The sequence below is a fragment of the Lactuca virosa genome, chromosome 9, assembly GCF_052849685.1.
Source record: "Lactuca virosa cultivar CGN04683 chromosome 9, Lactuca_virosa_CGN04683_v6, whole genome shotgun sequence".
Taxonomy (NCBI): Eukaryota; Viridiplantae; Streptophyta; class Magnoliopsida; order Asterales; family Asteraceae; genus Lactuca; species Lactuca virosa.
In genome coordinates, this window is record NC_136434.1 from 82,628,457 (window position 1) to 82,646,105 (window position 17,649).

The 17,649-nt window shown below is 34.5% G+C and overlaps 2 protein-coding genes across 5 annotated transcripts; one reads left to right on the top strand and one right to left on the bottom strand.

Moving 5' to 3' along the window:
• The first annotated feature begins 9,870 nt into the window (after positions 1-9,870).
• On the top strand, positions 9,871-13,256 carry LOC145135676 (Auxin efflux carrier family protein). 4 transcript variants are annotated; one of them, XM_079069925.1, is made up of 11 exons: positions 9,871-10,180; positions 10,581-10,896; positions 11,136-11,215; positions 11,303-11,427; positions 11,511-11,632; positions 11,707-11,913; positions 12,009-12,083; positions 12,178-12,278; positions 12,369-12,421; positions 12,525-12,713; positions 12,796-13,256. In XM_079069925.1, exons 2-11 carry the CDS (start codon positions 10,714-10,716, stop codon positions 12,915-12,917), a joined length of 1,257 nt encoding a protein of 418 aa, XP_078926051.1. In that variant the 5' UTR covers positions 9,871-10,180; positions 10,581-10,713; the 3' UTR covers positions 12,918-13,256. The 4 variants fall into 4 exon arrangements, with proteins under 4 accessions (XP_078926051.1, XP_078926052.1, XP_078926053.1 ...); XM_079069926.1 differs by having other exon boundaries at positions 10,586-10,896; XM_079069927.1 differs by lacking the exon at positions 9,871-10,180 and adding an exon at positions 10,242-10,313.
• Positions 13,257-13,350: 94 nt separating this feature from the next.
• Positions 13,351-15,698, bottom strand: LOC145135674 (RING/U-box superfamily protein). Its single transcript, XM_079069924.1, has 2 exons — positions 15,383-15,698; positions 13,351-14,913 (listed from the first exon to the last, which is right to left on the bottom strand). The coding sequence occupies exon 2, from the start codon at positions 14,909-14,911 to the stop codon at positions 13,568-13,570; it is 1,344 nt and encodes a 447-aa protein (XP_078926050.1). The 5' UTR covers positions 14,912-14,913; positions 15,383-15,698; the 3' UTR covers positions 13,351-13,567.
• Between the last annotated feature and the right edge of the window lie 1,951 nt (positions 15,699-17,649).

Sequence of the window (17,649 nt, forward strand, 5' to 3'; positions counted from 1 at the left end):
CTGTCTCTCATGTCTTTCTTAATGATTGTGAAAGAGTTACGATTTGTTCTTTGAAGATTATGAAAGAGTATCGGTAGGTTGGAAAAGCTTTGTTTGTATATCTCATTAAATCCACTCATTATGAGAATTGGTATGTTTCAATGAATTTGGTCGAGCCTATATAAAGAGATTTCATTTCAAATAGAATTCGGTCAGAAACGTTGCACGGAAATAATGTTTGAAGCGAAAAATCTACTGTTGGAAAAGACTATACATTATGCAGTGTGCCAAACAGTAGTCAAAGACTATGAAACCGTAGTCTAATAATGTGAAGGAGTTGATTTTATATAGGGATTAAAGCGACCATCAATGCCTCTGGTATTACATAGGGATTAGAAGGTAGCGTTATCTACAATGGAAATTATATTTATTAAACGAACATCTGACAACCTATTACATAGGGATTAAAACGACCGGCAATGGCTATGGTATTTCCCATTCAGATGGAGGGGGAACAACATTCACATTCCTAGTCTGGTATGTAGTTCGAAACACATCACCCCGATAATATATTTGAACCATATCGGCTAATTCCGTGTTGTTTGTATAACGTGCTGCAGCAAGAGCATGACCACATGCTATACCAAGAGTGCGCCATTTCCCACAAGAACATGTGTGTCGATTCAGATCCACAACACATGTACGTTTGAAATCAAAAACTTGGAAAATATCCGAAGGTAACATAGACGGGATCTCAGATGGGATTTTTGTTGCTTTCCATTGCCGAGACTTTTGCATCCTCCTTTGAAGGACCATCTCTGCGTAAGGTGTGGATACGGTGCTCAACATTCCTGAAAAATCAAAGGATAATAAATTACCGACATTTAACTGATTTATAAAAAGTTCCTATATTACCTCCCATGACACAGCGTTCTGCAAATGTCTGTTGGATGTACTGCACAATCGCATCAATTAGCGTTATTATTGGTACATTGCGTTGACTAACCGATAACACCATTAGGAATTCTGGAATATTAATGTTTAGTACATTCCAACGTATATTAGGGAAATAGGCCCGTGCCCATTTCATATGTCCGATGTTGTGAAGAACTTCCTGTGCACCATGACTTAACTTAGAAAATGTTTGTTTAAAGTCTTGCGTGGTATATGCTTTGCATACACGGAAGAACAAGTAGTCTAAATTTCTGCTTTGACCAATTCTTAATCGGCAATAATTCAAAACACTATTAGACGAATAACCATGGTAAGCATCAGGGAATACTTGACCAATGCAAGAAGCAATGGTATCGCCCATGTTGGTTATGAGCGCAACTTCCGTACCCACTCCGATAGCATCCTTCAACCTCATAAGGAACCAAGTGCAGGAGTTAACACTATTTGCCACCCCGACACCAAATGCTATTGGCGTAGTATTGTTGTTTCCATCAATAGCAACTGCTACGAACATTGTATTAAGATACTCTCCTCTGATACGGACACTGCTTATGAAGATGACCGGAAGCATGCATCCTATAAATGCGTTGATCTATTTCAAATTTTATATAACATAATTATTAGTTTTTAGACTAATCTAAAATGGTTTAGCAAAATAATAAAAAAATCGATACTACATTACCACACATCGAATAGCAACAAAACATAGTTCGAACCGATCCATAACATCGGTTTTGATGTATGTGTAACTGTGGGGATTTGCACGATGAATGTTGTGGAGGTAAACAGACAAGTTGGTAAAGCTGTCTTCATAGTCATTGTATGAGAAACTCATGTTTAACGTTAGGGCGGTGAACAGGAACCTTTGTAAAATATATCAATAACGATGATTTAAATTATTTCAAAACCTTTTTATAGAATCGAAGCAGTATTCGAAAACTAAAGTACTAGTCAAATGGTGGTAGACTGTAGTCAATACCTATAACACAGTAGTCAAGCTACAATCATGTGTCAGAAATTAACAGTTAGATTAGACAACACATAAACCAGTAGTCAACTGCAAGTGGACAGTAGTCAATACGTACAACACAGTAGTCAACCTACAATCCTGTGTCCGAAATTCACTGTTCGATAAGACAACACGTAAAATAATAGTCAAATGCTAAAAGGTAATAGTCCAAACCTATAAGACAGTAGTCAAGCTACAATCATGTGTCCGAATATATAGCTTAATGGCACTATATAAATGAAGATATTTACCTGGCCACACTAATAAAAATTCCATCTCAGTAACCAATGAAAATGGCAAATTGCAGTTGTGGGGCTCAAGGTATTATAAGGACATCAAGGACTTCAAACAACCCTCGACGGCTATTTTACGCTTGTCCTAAAGAGGTATTTGCGTTATCACTTAATTATATATATATATATATATATATATATATATATATTGTTATTTATGATTGAATATTTAGAGAATACACATAATGTTTTTGATATTTATTTATCAGCCACCACAGTCTGGGTTTATTTGTTGGCTGGATGAAGCGAAAGACAATAATTCGTTGATAGTCGCTAACTTAGCTCGATCAAAGAAGAAGCTTCAAAGCAAAGTACTACACTTGAAGATAGCGTTACTTTGTAGTTGGATTTTCTTTTTTGGTGTTGTTGTGTATAAGTTGTAGTCTAAATCTCGATTATGCAGGCTGTATGTACCACTAAGTAGTAGAAGTAAGTAAGATGTAGTAATGTATGTTTTTAATTGTAATGGTTTGTGTTTCCATGTATGAGAATTTGTTGTCTTAATTTTCCATATTGCTTGTGTACTATACATGTTGTAATATATATTTATTCTTAATTCATTCGACTATACAACACATGTTGTTTACAAATAAAAAAGTCAAAAATAGCAGATATAACCATTTCGTTGAGTAATTAATAAAACAAAGTTGACATTAACATAATTAGATTACTAAACATAAGTAAACTAATGTATATTTTTATTTGTAATGGTTTGTGTTTCCATGTATGAGAATTTGTTGTCTTAACTTTCTATATTGCTTGTGTACTATACATGTTGTAATATATATTTATTCTTAATTCATTCGACTATACAACACATGTTATTTACAAATAAAAAAGTCAAAAATAGAAGACATAACCATTTCGTTGAGTATTTGATAAAACAAAGTTGACATTAACATAATTAGATTACTAAACATAAGTAAACCAGGAGCTATTACAGATTTTGCAGCTCCTAACCAACCACTAATAAAAAAACATAGTTGCAGATATACTACCTTAAAATTAAAAATGAAAGACATACTTGGACATATACTACCTTTATATTACTACAACAAGCAAGAACATTATTAAAATACTACTCATCTTCTTCCCACATCGGAAACTCATACGGATACTCTTTTTTCATAGCAATGACTTCCTTTTTTTTCTCCAAATAGTACTCACGAAGTGCTAATTCACTCTTAAGCTTTCGCAAATTTTCTTCACTGGAACGGATCGAACTCTCGGTAGATTGGATTTCTTGCCTGGTACTTATAATCCAATTCTTTTTACGATCAATGTCATCACAATAGATGTCTAGAAGGTCTCTTTGGAGACGATAATCTTTAAAAGCCTTATCCACTTCAGCTTCTCTTTGTAACAACAATTTTTTCACTTCCTCATCCATCTTCTCTCCTACTATAGGAGGATCAACGTTGGGAGGGGGATTGGTTGACACGTTATGGGAACTTGTCCCCAAAGGAGGCTTATTGTTGGACGTTGATGACCAATTAAATTTTGCCAAGATCCTTTTCATCTCCTCTGATCTTTCTGTCATTTTCACACTTCAATTTTTTTGTTATTGTTTCTTTCATTTCTGAATTGATAACAAATCCACAATAAATATAACACAAGATAACAGTCAACGGCTAGAAGATAGTAGTCATAACCTATAAAAAGTAGTCAATCAAATCAACTAATAGTCAAATGCTATTAGACAATAGTCAAAACCTATAAAAAAGTAGTCAAATAACAATCATGTGTCAAATATTCACTGTTCGATAAGACTAAACATAAGATAGTAGTCAATGGCTAGTAGACAGTAGTCAAATCCTATAAGACAGTAGTCAAAGTACAATAATGTTTTGGTAGGATGTGACAACACATAATATAGTAGTCATAAGCTATTTTACAGTAGTCAACACCTATAAAAAAGTGGTTAAATTGTCAATTATATATAGAGACTTATATGTATTCTATAAACCTCAATCACATAAACTGATGTCCACCTCTCAAGAAAAATGGTGGTTGATGCCACAAGAGAAGCGATCACAACTATTAATAAAAGAAGAAGAGATCAAGAACGAGATTAAAGGCATTGAAGAAGATAGGAAACGATTGGATAAGTTACAAGCTGATATCTGGTCTAAAATGAGGTCGATCCAAGACAAAGAACGCGACATTAAAACTGCACGAGTTTGGGTACAAGATGCAACAAACTACGCCAACAAAGAAGAGGTTAAGATGGAAAAGATTCTCAAAAACATACAAAAAAAAATACGACTGGGTGATTCAAGAAAAAGAAAATTTTCCAAATGATTTTCAAAATGTTTGAATTTGATAATTCTTGATTAATCAACTAGTAAGTTTATGCATTATTTATGAGTTTATGTATGTAATATGTATTGTATTATATTTGCTTGTTTATTATGATTAATCTATATAATATGTAATTTTCTCTCGATATGATACTTTCTTTATGTTTCATAATAACAGGACATTTTGATAACATAAACCAAAATACAACTTTATCTTTCGACATGAAACATTACACATAATTTGTTACTAAAAAATTACTAATCAAACTAACTACAAAATCGCCTTTGCAACTGATCCATAGTATACCATGCCCATCCTATTGCGAAAGTTAGTAGCCGCAAAAACAGGTGTCGTCGATATACCAATCGCCCGTCCAGAAACAAGCTGCTCCATGAACATCAGCATAAAGACACCGCACTCTCCAAACATCCCTTCCTGTTGGGGCACGTCCGTAACATCCGTAACAATAATGGATGCTTTCTGAACAGGCAAACTCATGTGATTCCAATAATCAATGTCAACAAGAATGCGGTCTACAAGATCTTCAAACCGCACAAAATCAATCATGGTGACGACGCGAAAAGATCGCAAGCTGTCGTACAAATTCAACGACAGCGTGTCCATCCATAACTCCCCAAGTACCCAATGATGTGGGTTTATACAAATTGGAAAATAAACCTGTTTTACCACACAACCGTTGGGATTAGTTACAACGTTTAATTAGTGTAATATCAAAATTTAAGTGATTAATCAATAATATTTGTTTAATTACACGGTCAACTTCTAACCAAGATTTACATCCATCTAACGGGTCAAACGGATGTCCCAATGCACTTCCTACCCACTCGAACGTCTCAAATGCAGCAAAAATGAAGATGGCATGATTGTCCATCGAGCATCGTTCGGTCTCCGCTCATTCAAAAGCCTTCCCCATAAGTCAACATGCTGCATTTAAATCTAATTTAAACATACGGACCTTATCAATTATTTAAATTTTAAATATAAAAAAATGTCTTCATACCGCTTCATCTAAATATCCCAAGTCAATTGAATAAAAAAGGAGATCCCAAAACCTTGCTTCGATTCTTTCATTGTACAATCGATGTTTCAAATAAACAGCCGGTTTGTTTCCCATGTATAATGAAGGGGGGCACATCCAGGAATGACATACGGCTCCAATAAAAGTGTTGGGGGATCGTTAAAAGAAACGGGGGGTGGTGGTTCATTGCGTATTACCCCACCCGGACGATATCGGGGAGCATTTTGAACCTACAGTATACACGTATTCAATAAGTATCCATATAGTTAAAAAAAAATTTATAGTAAATATAATTTTAAAGAAACTTACAGAAACATATGGAGAGCTAAGATATTGAGAAGGTTTCAATACCCTAACCGGACGACCTGGTTTTGCAACAGGAGGCACCGGTATATGATTTTCCGCATCCACGATGTTGCTGGCAACAATCTTCTTTTTCTTCTTCTACAAAATACATATTAATTTATTTAATATACTCTGAGAAAATATAAAAATTAATATACAAAAAAATAAAATTATAACCTCCTTCACGGGTTTTTTTTTGTTTTCTACGACCAACATCATCATCCTCGTTTACTCGATTTGAATTCGGTGGACTACCGAATTGTTCGTTCACCGGGCTTGTCATCCGATAACTACCTCCCACATCTTCATTCCCCTACATTTAAACGAAAAATAATTTAACAAATAATTATTTTACCTCGAAACCTTCGTTAAGAATTAATAGTAAATTTATAAAATGAAATATTTTACCCCAAACGCTGCGTCAAAAAATTCATTATTGTCATCCCGTTTTTCAAATCCCTCTTTACATTTTATTCCTCGGATTTCTTCCTCCAAGCTTTGAAGTCTTGCAATTATTTCTCGGGCTGTTCTCCTATTAATTCCCACCGTATGAGTTTCTCCGGTGGACTGGGTAGATCGGCTGTTTCCACAGGATGGATCAGATGAAGATGCTCCCTACATAAATTTTTTATATATCAATAATAGTTGAAATTTTTTTAATATACTAGATATTACTTTTAGTATTTTACTTACATCTTTTCTAAAGTTGTAGCGTACAGAAGAAGGGACTTCTGGCGATTCAGGATTCAGACTAGAAATATATGTCAAGTAATGTGGAGTAGATGACTCGACATCTGAAGCAATCATCTTTCTTTTCGGTTGATGTGCCTCGTCCTGGTCAACATCGAAAAGATCGCAAACTTTCTCCCATGTTAACCTCCTAAGGTGAAACCACCGCAACATACGAGGATATAAATTGTTTCGTCGTAACGCAGCATTCCCCCGAGCTAGTGGGAACATCTCCCATATCCATATCTTGTAATAAATATACATTAATATATAAGAGTTAGCAATAACTAACAGGGATTATGAAAAAATAAAAACCAAAAAATTTAAAATTATATTTTTACCTTCAACGGAATAACAAAACCGGATAGTGTATACACACAAGGTTTTGTGGGATGTTTGGACATATGATCCTCAAATTTCTTAAACATACCCGACAATCTAGGGTATGTTTTACTCCATAGGTAACTCCCCCACGAGAACCTATATTATATGCAAAACTATTAGTTAAACATATAAAAAATAGTATTTTTTTATAATATTAAATTGATAAATACCTGTTCCATTCATCCAGGTTCTCCACCACCCACAGAAATTCCTTCGTGACTTTGTCTTTGGGTTCTTTTCCCAAAAACCCTTGATTGAGGATATATAGCAAAATCGCACGGACAGCATCGTCAGCCGATATCTCATTGAACCGTCGGTTCAAGATAAGTAGCTCTAAATCTTCTACAAGTAACGTAGTGTCCGTGCGATACGGGAAGACTCTGGACCGAAATGTATTATCACCGTATCCGTGATTATACATGGTTAAATTCGATCCTTGAAGTAGGAAAACGGCCCATGTAAAGTCCCGAGACAATACAAAACTCTTCCGGCCCAAATGATAAAGAACGTCTAGAAAACATGAAATGTAGACGCTCAGCTGCATCACTTTCAGGGGTAGGATGCAGCATGTGAAGTAGTAGGCCATGAATAAGTAGTCCGTCTCCGAACTGAGCCGGTAGATCCAAGAGGTAACCAAAGCTAGTCCTTGAAAATATCTCTCGAACCGGCCCATTCAACTGACTCAAAACTTCATGCAACTTGTGACATGAAGCTTTCACAGATATATTGCATGTCATCTTTTTGTTAAGAAGCTACAAAATAAATAAAAAATAAAGTTAAATAAGGTTTTATAAAAAAAACAGTGTTGGAGTATCACACAATAAAACAGTTAAACATTTCATATAATCTATTTACTTTCTATAAAATACCAAAGTAAATTATTTTACACAAAATTTTGTCTTTTCTATACTACTTGTATACAAAAAATAGTATTGTACTTTAAAAATGGTGTGACAATAACATATTTTATAACAAACCTGAAATTACCAAAACACAATGTTATTTTATCAATACAGTATAATACAAAGTATCTACACATTATACACATAAAAACTTCTTCAAATAGATACTACATTGCTATTGTATGCTATAATTGAGACATATAAAATAACATCATTTTTAACAACATGCAAAACATTGAATCATAAGATACATACAAGGGGATACAATCGTTACAAATACGTTTAAACAAATTTTTTTTTAAGAAATTTGAAAATAAAAATATATATATAAAACCATACATTTTAGGAAACCTACAATTTTTTTTTTCCAAAAAAAATCATAAGATACATAAAAGGGGATACAAATGTTTATTGGCTATTAAATTTTTTTTAATAATAAAAAAAAACGGTTTTTTTGTGAAACCTACGGTGTACAAGTGTTTACTGCACAAACTGTGCAGTAAATACTTGTACACCGTAGGTTTCTAAAAAACCTACGGTTTCCTTTTTTTATTATTAAAAAAATTATACCACAACAAAATACATCAAATTCCTATTCTATTGATACCATTTTAAAAAAAAACGAAAAAAAAAAAATAACGTCCGTACGGTTTCATATGAAACCTACGGTGTACAAGTCGAAACTGCACAAACAGTGCATTGGGCACTTGTACACCGTAGGTTTCATATGAAACCTACGGTTTTATATTTTTTTTTTCAATTTTTTTCAAAAAAAAATTTATCCCCATAAACAAAACCTACTCCTAATCACAAACACGGTAAAAATTTTAAGAAAAGTAGACAAACCTGATTGTTCTTCGGGTGCTCCATTGAGAGAAAAACGTAGTCTAACAAAAGAAAACAATAGGAAAATGACCTAATCTGAAAAAAAAATTCATTATATACTTTGGGCTAATGGGGCACGAAAAAGTAAACGGCCCCTTGAAACAGTAGCCTATTAGGGGAAAAGAGTAGTCAACGGGCGTTGACCGTAGTCATCCCCTGTTGACCGTAGTCAACCGAATGTTGACTACTCTTTTGTGGGCTATTTTTGGCTAAGTGAGTTTTTTTGGTTATTTTTTGATAAGTAATTACTAATTAGGAAAAAAAAACTAGTTTTGTATTTTCCCCTATATTTTTTTGTAAATATATTTTTTTAACGTAAAGTAGAAGGACACGTGCTTGAAGAAGACGGCGTCCCCATTCCCCAGCCTGCAGAGTCCGTACGATTAGGACTAGAAGGAAAAGCCTTATGCCACCTCTTGTATTTTGTTAAATTTTCACTTCTGCTCCCTATACTATATACTAAATGCCAAATATTTACCTTCCCCTCCATTAATCACGACAACAATTAAAATAAACACCATAAAGAATATTCTCTTACTACGAATCTGACTTTTATATATTTTTATTATTAAAATTTATAAACGTAGTTTATAACAATAATTCAAAAATAATAAAATGCAATTATTGATACATTATTAACAAACATTATAATTATAATATGTTTGTTTATTTTAATCACCTCTCTACTTCAATGCATATTCGATTGCTTATTTGCTTACGATTGATTCAACAAACTACTTTTAAAATATGATAAAACGTTAACGTATGGTTAAAAAAATTAGATTTACTTCAAATTTGAAATTAGGATAAATATTAAACATTTTACCATGGATAAATATAAGTCATGATTATAGTTATCAAAACCATAATATTAAGGATTTAGTTTATAAACATATTTTCGTATATATTCATTGAATTTGGACACCAAATAAAGTAATAAACCATTAATTAATCCAAAATAACCTTTGAGTCACAAGGGGATATTTTGTAGATATCCAAAAGTTAAAGGGTGATAAAGGAAAATTAGTTAGGCTAGTAAATCTCCTCGTGTACACGAAACAGTTTTGCAGAGAAGAAAAGCAAGGCGATTGAGAGCTTGCAATCAGTCCTTATCATGGTCTGATTCTAAAGCAGAAAGTTCGGTCGACTTACGAAAACCTAGAAGCGGTTATCGTACCAAATTAGGAGTTTTATAGTGTTTTACAGCAACTATAACTCTCTTTTGTCGGGCATATATAAGATATTAGATAAGAGCATCGATTCAATTCAAGCCCTCTAGTTTTGAAGTTTTATATTCGCAGGTCGTGACACTGTTCACGATAATTCCAACCACTATCAAAAGCATTACATTGATCTCTTGGTATAGATCTCCTCCACCTCTTTCATCTCTTTTATTGATATTCGATTCGATGCGGAATTAAACCCATTATAAATCGCTTAGGTGCGAATTGTTTGAATTACATGAGTGAATGTTACTTAATGTTGATCATGATGTACGCCATCGAATTCTATCTGGGTTTTATTCTGTTTCCTTGATTGTCGGTTTTGAATCTCTTTTCAGTGTATTGCGTTTTAATTACTCGATTTACCTCCTTTTTACGTTGTATATCTTAGTGGAGTAACTTTTATGTCGTTTATGGGTATTGACTTTTTAGTGTTTCGTCGACTGAATCAAGTCTCTCATCTCATCTCATAGACTCACAACCATGATAGATTTGGGTTTTTGCTGAATTTGACATGTACGTTCTGTTGAATTTTAGCGCAGAGTGAAAGATTTGGGAGAATTCTTAAGGTTGGCTTCCAACAAGCTTTTCTACTTGAGCAAGTTGGATAGAAATCGCCACCAATCTTCTCCGATTCCTGCTCAATTGGATACTTAGGTATCGGAACAGAATGCATCGATTATTGTCAGAGATTTTAATGGATACCCAAGGGGGAGGAGAATCGCTGTTAGGATCCATCAAGATCGCGGTTCTACCTATAGCCAAAGTTTTCACGATGTGCTTCTTGGGGTTTCTTATGGCTTCCAAGTATGTTAACATTTTGCCTGCAAGCGGAAGGAAGCTCTTGAATGGGGTAAAAACTATGAACTCCTTTTCTTTCTCTTGCAATTTGATCGATCTTCATTCTTCAATCAGAATTCAGAAGTAGCTTTCGATCTAATCTTTACAAGATATTTTCCCAAGTCAATCTATTGTTTTGGTTACTGTTAAATCTTTATCTCATCAAATCCAAACCCAAATAAAAGTGTTGTGTGTGTGTGTGTGTGTGTGTTTGTATGTAAAGATTAAACTGATAATTTGTGTTTGATGCAGTTGGTGTTCTCACTTCTGCTACCATGTTTGATATTCTCTCAACTCGGACAAGCCATCACCTTTGAAAAAATGATCGAATGGTAAAATTCTCATTTATAATTTGTTTAATTTATATGAGAAATAAAGTTATGTATCAGTATAACAAGCATGTGTTTATTGTTTTACAGGTGGTTTATCCCTTTTAATGTGATTTTGGCTACAGTATCGGGTTCACTTATAGGATTACTTGTAGCATGCATTGTTCGTCCACCATACCCATACTTCAAATTTACCATTATTCACATTGGCATAGGTAAGTAAAAGTTAAAACTTTATTAATTTCTAATTACAACAATAATCATAAATTCATAATATTATTATTGGAACACAACACAGGAAATATTGGGAATGTGCCACTTGTTCTAATTGCAGCTTTATGTCGTGATAAATCAAACCCTTTTGGAGATTCTGCTAAATGCACGCGTGATGGAAATGCCTACATTTCCTTTGGACAATGGGTATGTTATATAATTATATAAAATCACATGTATTTTACTACAAGTATTTATTATAAAATAATTGATGTATATAGGTGGGTGCTATTGTTCTTTACACATATGTATTTCAAATGCTTGCACCACCTCCTGGAGGTTCTTTTGAGATTGAAGATACTAAAAATCTTCCTATTAAAAATCCTCCAAAAAATAACACCAACACCAATCTCAATCCCCCTGAAGAAGTTCCTCTTCTCACTCATGAGCCTGAATCCATAGATCAAGATACTCCCAAAGATGGAAAGGTCAGAAATGAATATCACCAATTATTATTATTACTTTTTCTTTAATTCACATGATGATTTTAATTAGCGACATAAATGGGTGTTTTTTATAACAGATAAAACAATTCATGAAGTTTCTGTATGACAAGTTGAAGCTGAAGCAAATACTCCAACCTCCTATCATTGCATCTGTATGTGATAATAATATCATTTTATAACATGACTTTCTGTTATTTAAACCATTTTTTTTTATATATTTATATATAATTCTTTGTTTTGTTGTAGATACTGGCTATATTCATTGGGTGTATACCATTTTTAAAAGGGTTGATCTTCACACCTGATGCACCACTTTACTTCTTCACTGACAGCTGCTTGATTCTTGGGTATGTTTCTTTTTTATTATAATTATTTTACAATCTTTATATGATGACTACATGATAAAAAAGTAAAAACACTATTCTTTTTGTAATCAGGGATGCTATGATTCCTTGCATTTTGTTAGCATTAGGTGGCAATCTGACAGATGGTAAGTTTACTACTAGTACTTTTTTAAAGGGCATATATGATATTAATTACTACTTTCCTGAGATTTGTAAATAATTAAATTGGAAAATGAAATTGAAATTCAGGACCCGGGAGTTCAAAATTAGGGTTAAAAACAACAGCTGCAATTATATTTGGGAGATTAGTTTTAGTTCCACCAGCTGGATTGGGGATTGTGACATTGGCTGATAAACTTGGATTGCTTCCACCTGATGACAAAATGTTCAGATTCATCCTTCTTTTACAGCATTCCATGCCCACATCTGTTTTATCAGGCAACAAAATCTTCATTTCTTGATTCTTTTGACCCAATTAAAAAAAAAGTCAAACTTTGTTCTTATGTATGTGTGTATACAGGTGCTGTTGCGAGTTTAAGAGGGTGTGGGAGGGAAGCTGCAGCTATTTTGTTTTGGGTTCATATATTTGCCATAATCTCAATGGCAGGTTGGATTGTTTTGTATCTCAACATCCTTTTCTAGAACACTCTATTTTCTGAAACTTGAAGAAGAAGAAAACAGCTGGATGTTTGGTATGAAACTATGAATGATTTCAAGGATCACAAGCATGCGAATGTGAGTGCCAATTATTATTATATGAAGTGGGATGATTCGTGTGTTTGTATCTATCAAGACAAATCCAGAGAGAGAGGGAGAAAGAGAGATGAAGGATTTCATTCTTTGTTCAAAAGCTGGCTATGGATGTTGCTAATCTTGATGTTAGAATGATTATATATATTTTTTAGACAATTCAGTTTCAACGATTGTGTGATGGAAGTATTTATCATATTTATATTCAATTAGAATCACGTGTTCCATGTATTCTTAGTTTTTTCAAGTTACCAAAAGGATAAACTTTTTTTTTCTTTCAAAAAATATTGGTAAGCATACATCAAAGGTCATTTGGATCACCACATAAAATGAATATAATCAAACATTATATGATTAAACCTTCACAATCCAATTCCAAATCGTAAGCAAAAATTCTGTACAAATGCTACTAGCCTCAATCCTCGATCATTCATTAACTATTACATCAAATAACAACAACAAACACCCCAAAACCAAATTTTTCCAATTCCAATTCCAACTCCACCAAAGTCATTATTAGTCGCTCACAAATCTCATATAACCTAAAACAAAGACCACCATCTCCTATTCCTATTCCCCCTTTGACCAGAACCAGAATCCCGAATAGCTCCCGGATTCCCTAACCACAATGCAAGACCAATTCCCACCAAACTCGCAACAAAAAACCATCTCCCTCTTCCTCTTTCACTTCCACTCTCATCATTCACCAATTCCAAACCTTCAAAAGACGATTCCGCCCTTCCCCCCTCCTCTTCCTCTTCTTCTTCTTCCTCCTCCTCCTCCCGTTGCATTTCCACAACCCTTTCTTTCCTGTTCTCATACTCCATGTCATCAGTTGGAAGCTCAAACCGACACAAAGGACAAGAATTCCGTGAACTTAACCATGGTTTAATACAGCCACCATGGTAAACATGAAAACAAGGAAGCCGATTCACCACACCACCCACACAAAAACTCTCCTTACAAACCGCACACACCACCCCATCATACTCCCCTTTCTCCACCACCACCACCTTTTCAAGATTCTCCACAAAAGAAACCGCAGCAGGAGGCGCCCCTCTTCTTGAATTATCCGCCTCCGCTAGCCTCTCCACCAGCTCCTCAAAACTTCTAGCATCAAGGTAATCCCCAAAATGCCCTTCTTGTTCCACAATGTTAACTTGTCTTTGTCTCCTTTCACTTATTCTTACATGAACTGCATTCTCATTATCCGATTCCAATGATCTTTGGAGATGAACTCTAGCTATTAAAGATCCGAGTGTATTGTTATTGTTATTGTTATTGTTGTTGTTGTTGTTGTCATCTTCAATCTCTTCCCATTCATCATCTGAGCTCCATTGATTCAAACCAGCATGCATAGGGTCAATATCAGTATCACTATCACCAAGAAAGCTATGAACATCTACAGAAGCATCTGAATCACCTCCATAAACACCATATGAGATTGCATCACTTTCTCCATAAACAGAATCAAAACCATCACTTTCTGTATCTGAAACAACTCTCCTCCATCTTCTTGATCCACGGGAGCTTGTATGAACACTGTCTATGGATTGATTATCTAGGTCAGAAACAGGAACAAGAGGGGGGTTGTGTGAGTGTCTTGTATTTGCTTGATTGATCATGTTTGAAAACTGGTGAGAGAAGATGTTTTCGATTGATTCTGAACTGTTGTTGTATCTTGTTCTTCTTACTCTAGGAGTTCTTCGTTGAATGTGTTGAGGTGGGGTGTCACCATCTTCTAGAAATAGAAATTTACAGTCCCCACATATACTGATGGATTCAAGGTCAATGGCGTCATTCTCTAATGGAAGTATTCTATGGCATAGACCGCATATCCCTGGTGGCTCAAAAGGTTGAACGGCTGATCTGCCACTGCCATCCATGTCTGCAGATTACAACCAAAATCATTCAAAATATTCTTTCTTAATCAATGTAAAACCCAAAATCTATCTCTTGTTTTAAGAAAAGAGTTTTCAGTTATTCTATTCTACATAAGACCTTAAACCTGCTCAAGTTTCTGATCTATTACCACCAAAAAGAAAAAGCTGATAATTTTTTTATGAAGAATGTTTTCTCGCGATTATTATTGATTCATACAAGAGGTGAAGATATTGCAGTGTTTGATAAATAATCAAGGAAACCAACCAATTCAACTAATATATAAACCATACAAACTTCCCTAACCAAAACCCAAGGGATGAGCAGGAAAATGGGGATCGCAATTTCACCGTATGATTCCGAAAAATCCAGTCGTCAATATTCTCCCGTGATTTCAAAAGAATACACGGATCATCACTAAACATATATATACAGAAATGAAATGTCGAAGAACCCTAAAATCGAAAGAGATGTACCTTGGACCAAAAAAAAGGCAGATGGTTCAGGAGCCGAAAAAGCACCGATATTTGGGATTTACGCCCACGAAGAACGAAAAGGAAAAAGATTATTGCGCTATTATATAGAATTAAGAAGAGGGGTGGAATCTTGAGTGTGTGTGGGATGATTGCATCATATCCTGGAGTTGGGTAGACCACAAATTTGATGTTATTTGTGTTGTGCCCTAGAGATCAATCCGTCGGTTCTTGAAACCTCAGATTGTCTGTAGGTTAGAGAGAGAGAGAGAGAGAGAGAGAGAGTTGGTGTAGATAGATATTAATAATAAAATAAACTTTTAGTTTGGAGTCTGTAATCTGTATGGTGGTATGCCCTTCGTTTACGCTATCATAAACTGATAAACACCGTTAGTTACATTTCATTTCATGTCACAATTCCTCAAAACCCAATCAACACGTGCAACCTAATTGGTTGACTTGGTGGCACCTACAAGTTTAATTTAAGGATAATTGACAAAGAAAAATGACTATAACCAACACTTTTTTTTAAACGTTACTCTTAAATATTAAATAGTCCTTTCTTATTAACTTATACATAGTGGAGTCCGATGGCACTCGTCACATCTGAGCTGGCCTCGGTATACACCACGTCACGAACTCGGTATGTCGAGTTCGATGACCAAACTCAATGAACTTCTACCGATGAGTGAAAAAGAGCTAATTTGCAAATTCAAAATTTTCCACATGTGTCTTTTTAAATATTACCGTTTTTCTTAAATAATAAAAATTTACCCACTTTTCAACATATATAAATCATTCACTACCTTATTTTATATCATACTACAATATTCCATTTTCACTCAAACATTCTTCATATTTGTGAAAAAATAACTTCCTCTTCCAACCCAAAATCTCCAGAACTAGCAAGAAAAATACTCAAAACACAAACATAATCTCACATTCATCACATACTTTTATCCAAAATTAAAATGATCGTCATATTTATTCACCTCCTAGTTACCATTATCCCGGTGCATACTACCCATATAATATCCATATCTAACCACAATTTTAATCGTAAACTCAATCTCAACCCCAATTTCAATTCCAATCTCAAGTACAATCCCAACCGGAGGATTTGACAACCTTCCTGACTCGTAATTCCAGTTTCAATTCCAAACCTAAACCCAATTCGAAACTCACTCTCAACCCGAAGTCGTACCTGAAACAGATTTCAAGACGAAAGAGATTTGACGTCAACCGGAACCCAAGAAAAAAGGGAAATCCACCTTCCAAGAATTAGACACCGGAGGAAGAAGCGACGTTGGCCCGTGCGTGGGTAGATGTCTCAGAAGATCTAATGGTCGAAGTGGAGGAACACTAACAAAGTTGTCATAGAGTTTAACGCGGCAATGACAAAGTGGTGCAAACAATGAAACAAACTTTCAAAAAGTTCTAGCACTTTAGCGGAGTGATAAGGGGACACCTTTCAAATTTCTTCATGTTTGGAATGTTGTGAAGGCATCGAAAAAGTGGCAAGATATCCAAACTTCAAAATCGTTCACGTGTAGTTCTTCTAAAAGAATAAAAACACCTGAAACCATTCATAGTCAATCGTCAGATGCGCATGTCGGGATTGAGGTTCCAAGAGCTAATCGTCTCATGGGAAGAGACGAAGCTAAGCGACAGAGTAAATGGGTCGTAAGTAGTTCAAGTGACATGGAGCAAATGACAAGCGAGATTGACAACTTAGGCTAATTTGGAACAATTCTTGAGTGTCGCAAAAGAGAAGGAAAAATCTCATGACATGGCGACATTAACGAAAAATACTAGTCATCTTACGGGACATGAAAGAGAATTAGTGTTAGAGGCCAAAGACGAGATCACAAAAAAATATAATATGTAGGTGTATCTATGTGTCGTAGCTTTAGTTTCTATGATTTGTATTTTTAATTTATATGTTTTGTAGTTATAATTTTCATGTTTCGTAATTTTATGTGTCTTGTAATTTTCCTTTCAAGTTAATAAAGTTTTAGGTGCTGTTTGTTTTTTCGAAGCGAAAATTCATGAAGTCTGCGGACCACCTCTGCAATCCTTTGTAGCAGAAGAGGTGAAACAAACGGCTGCAGCCTATAATAAGAAGTATGTTTGTTTTTTAACATCTGCAGACTGCTGCAGTAAACTGAAATTTAAATAAACTAATTTTATAAACTAAAAATCTCAACACCGAAATTTAATAATTCTAGTATTAAAACATTGAAATAATAATAAAAGGAACATGTAAAAAA

Coding starts and splice junctions, on each gene's coding strand:
- LOC145135676 (XM_079069925.1), top strand. CDS start 10,714: ATGCATCGATTATTGTCAGAGATTTTAATGGATACCCAAGGGGGAGGA. Junction 11,428..11,510: donor CATTATTCACATTGGCATAG/GTAAGTAAAAGT, acceptor AACACAACACAG/GAAATATTGGGAATGTGCCA. Junction 12,084..12,177: donor AACCTCCTATCATTGCATCT/GTATGTGATAAT, acceptor GTTTTGTTGTAG/ATACTGGCTATATTCATTGG.
- LOC145135674 (XM_079069924.1), bottom strand. CDS start 14,911: ATGGATGGCAGTGGCAGATCAGCCGTTCAACCTTTTGAGCCACCAGGG.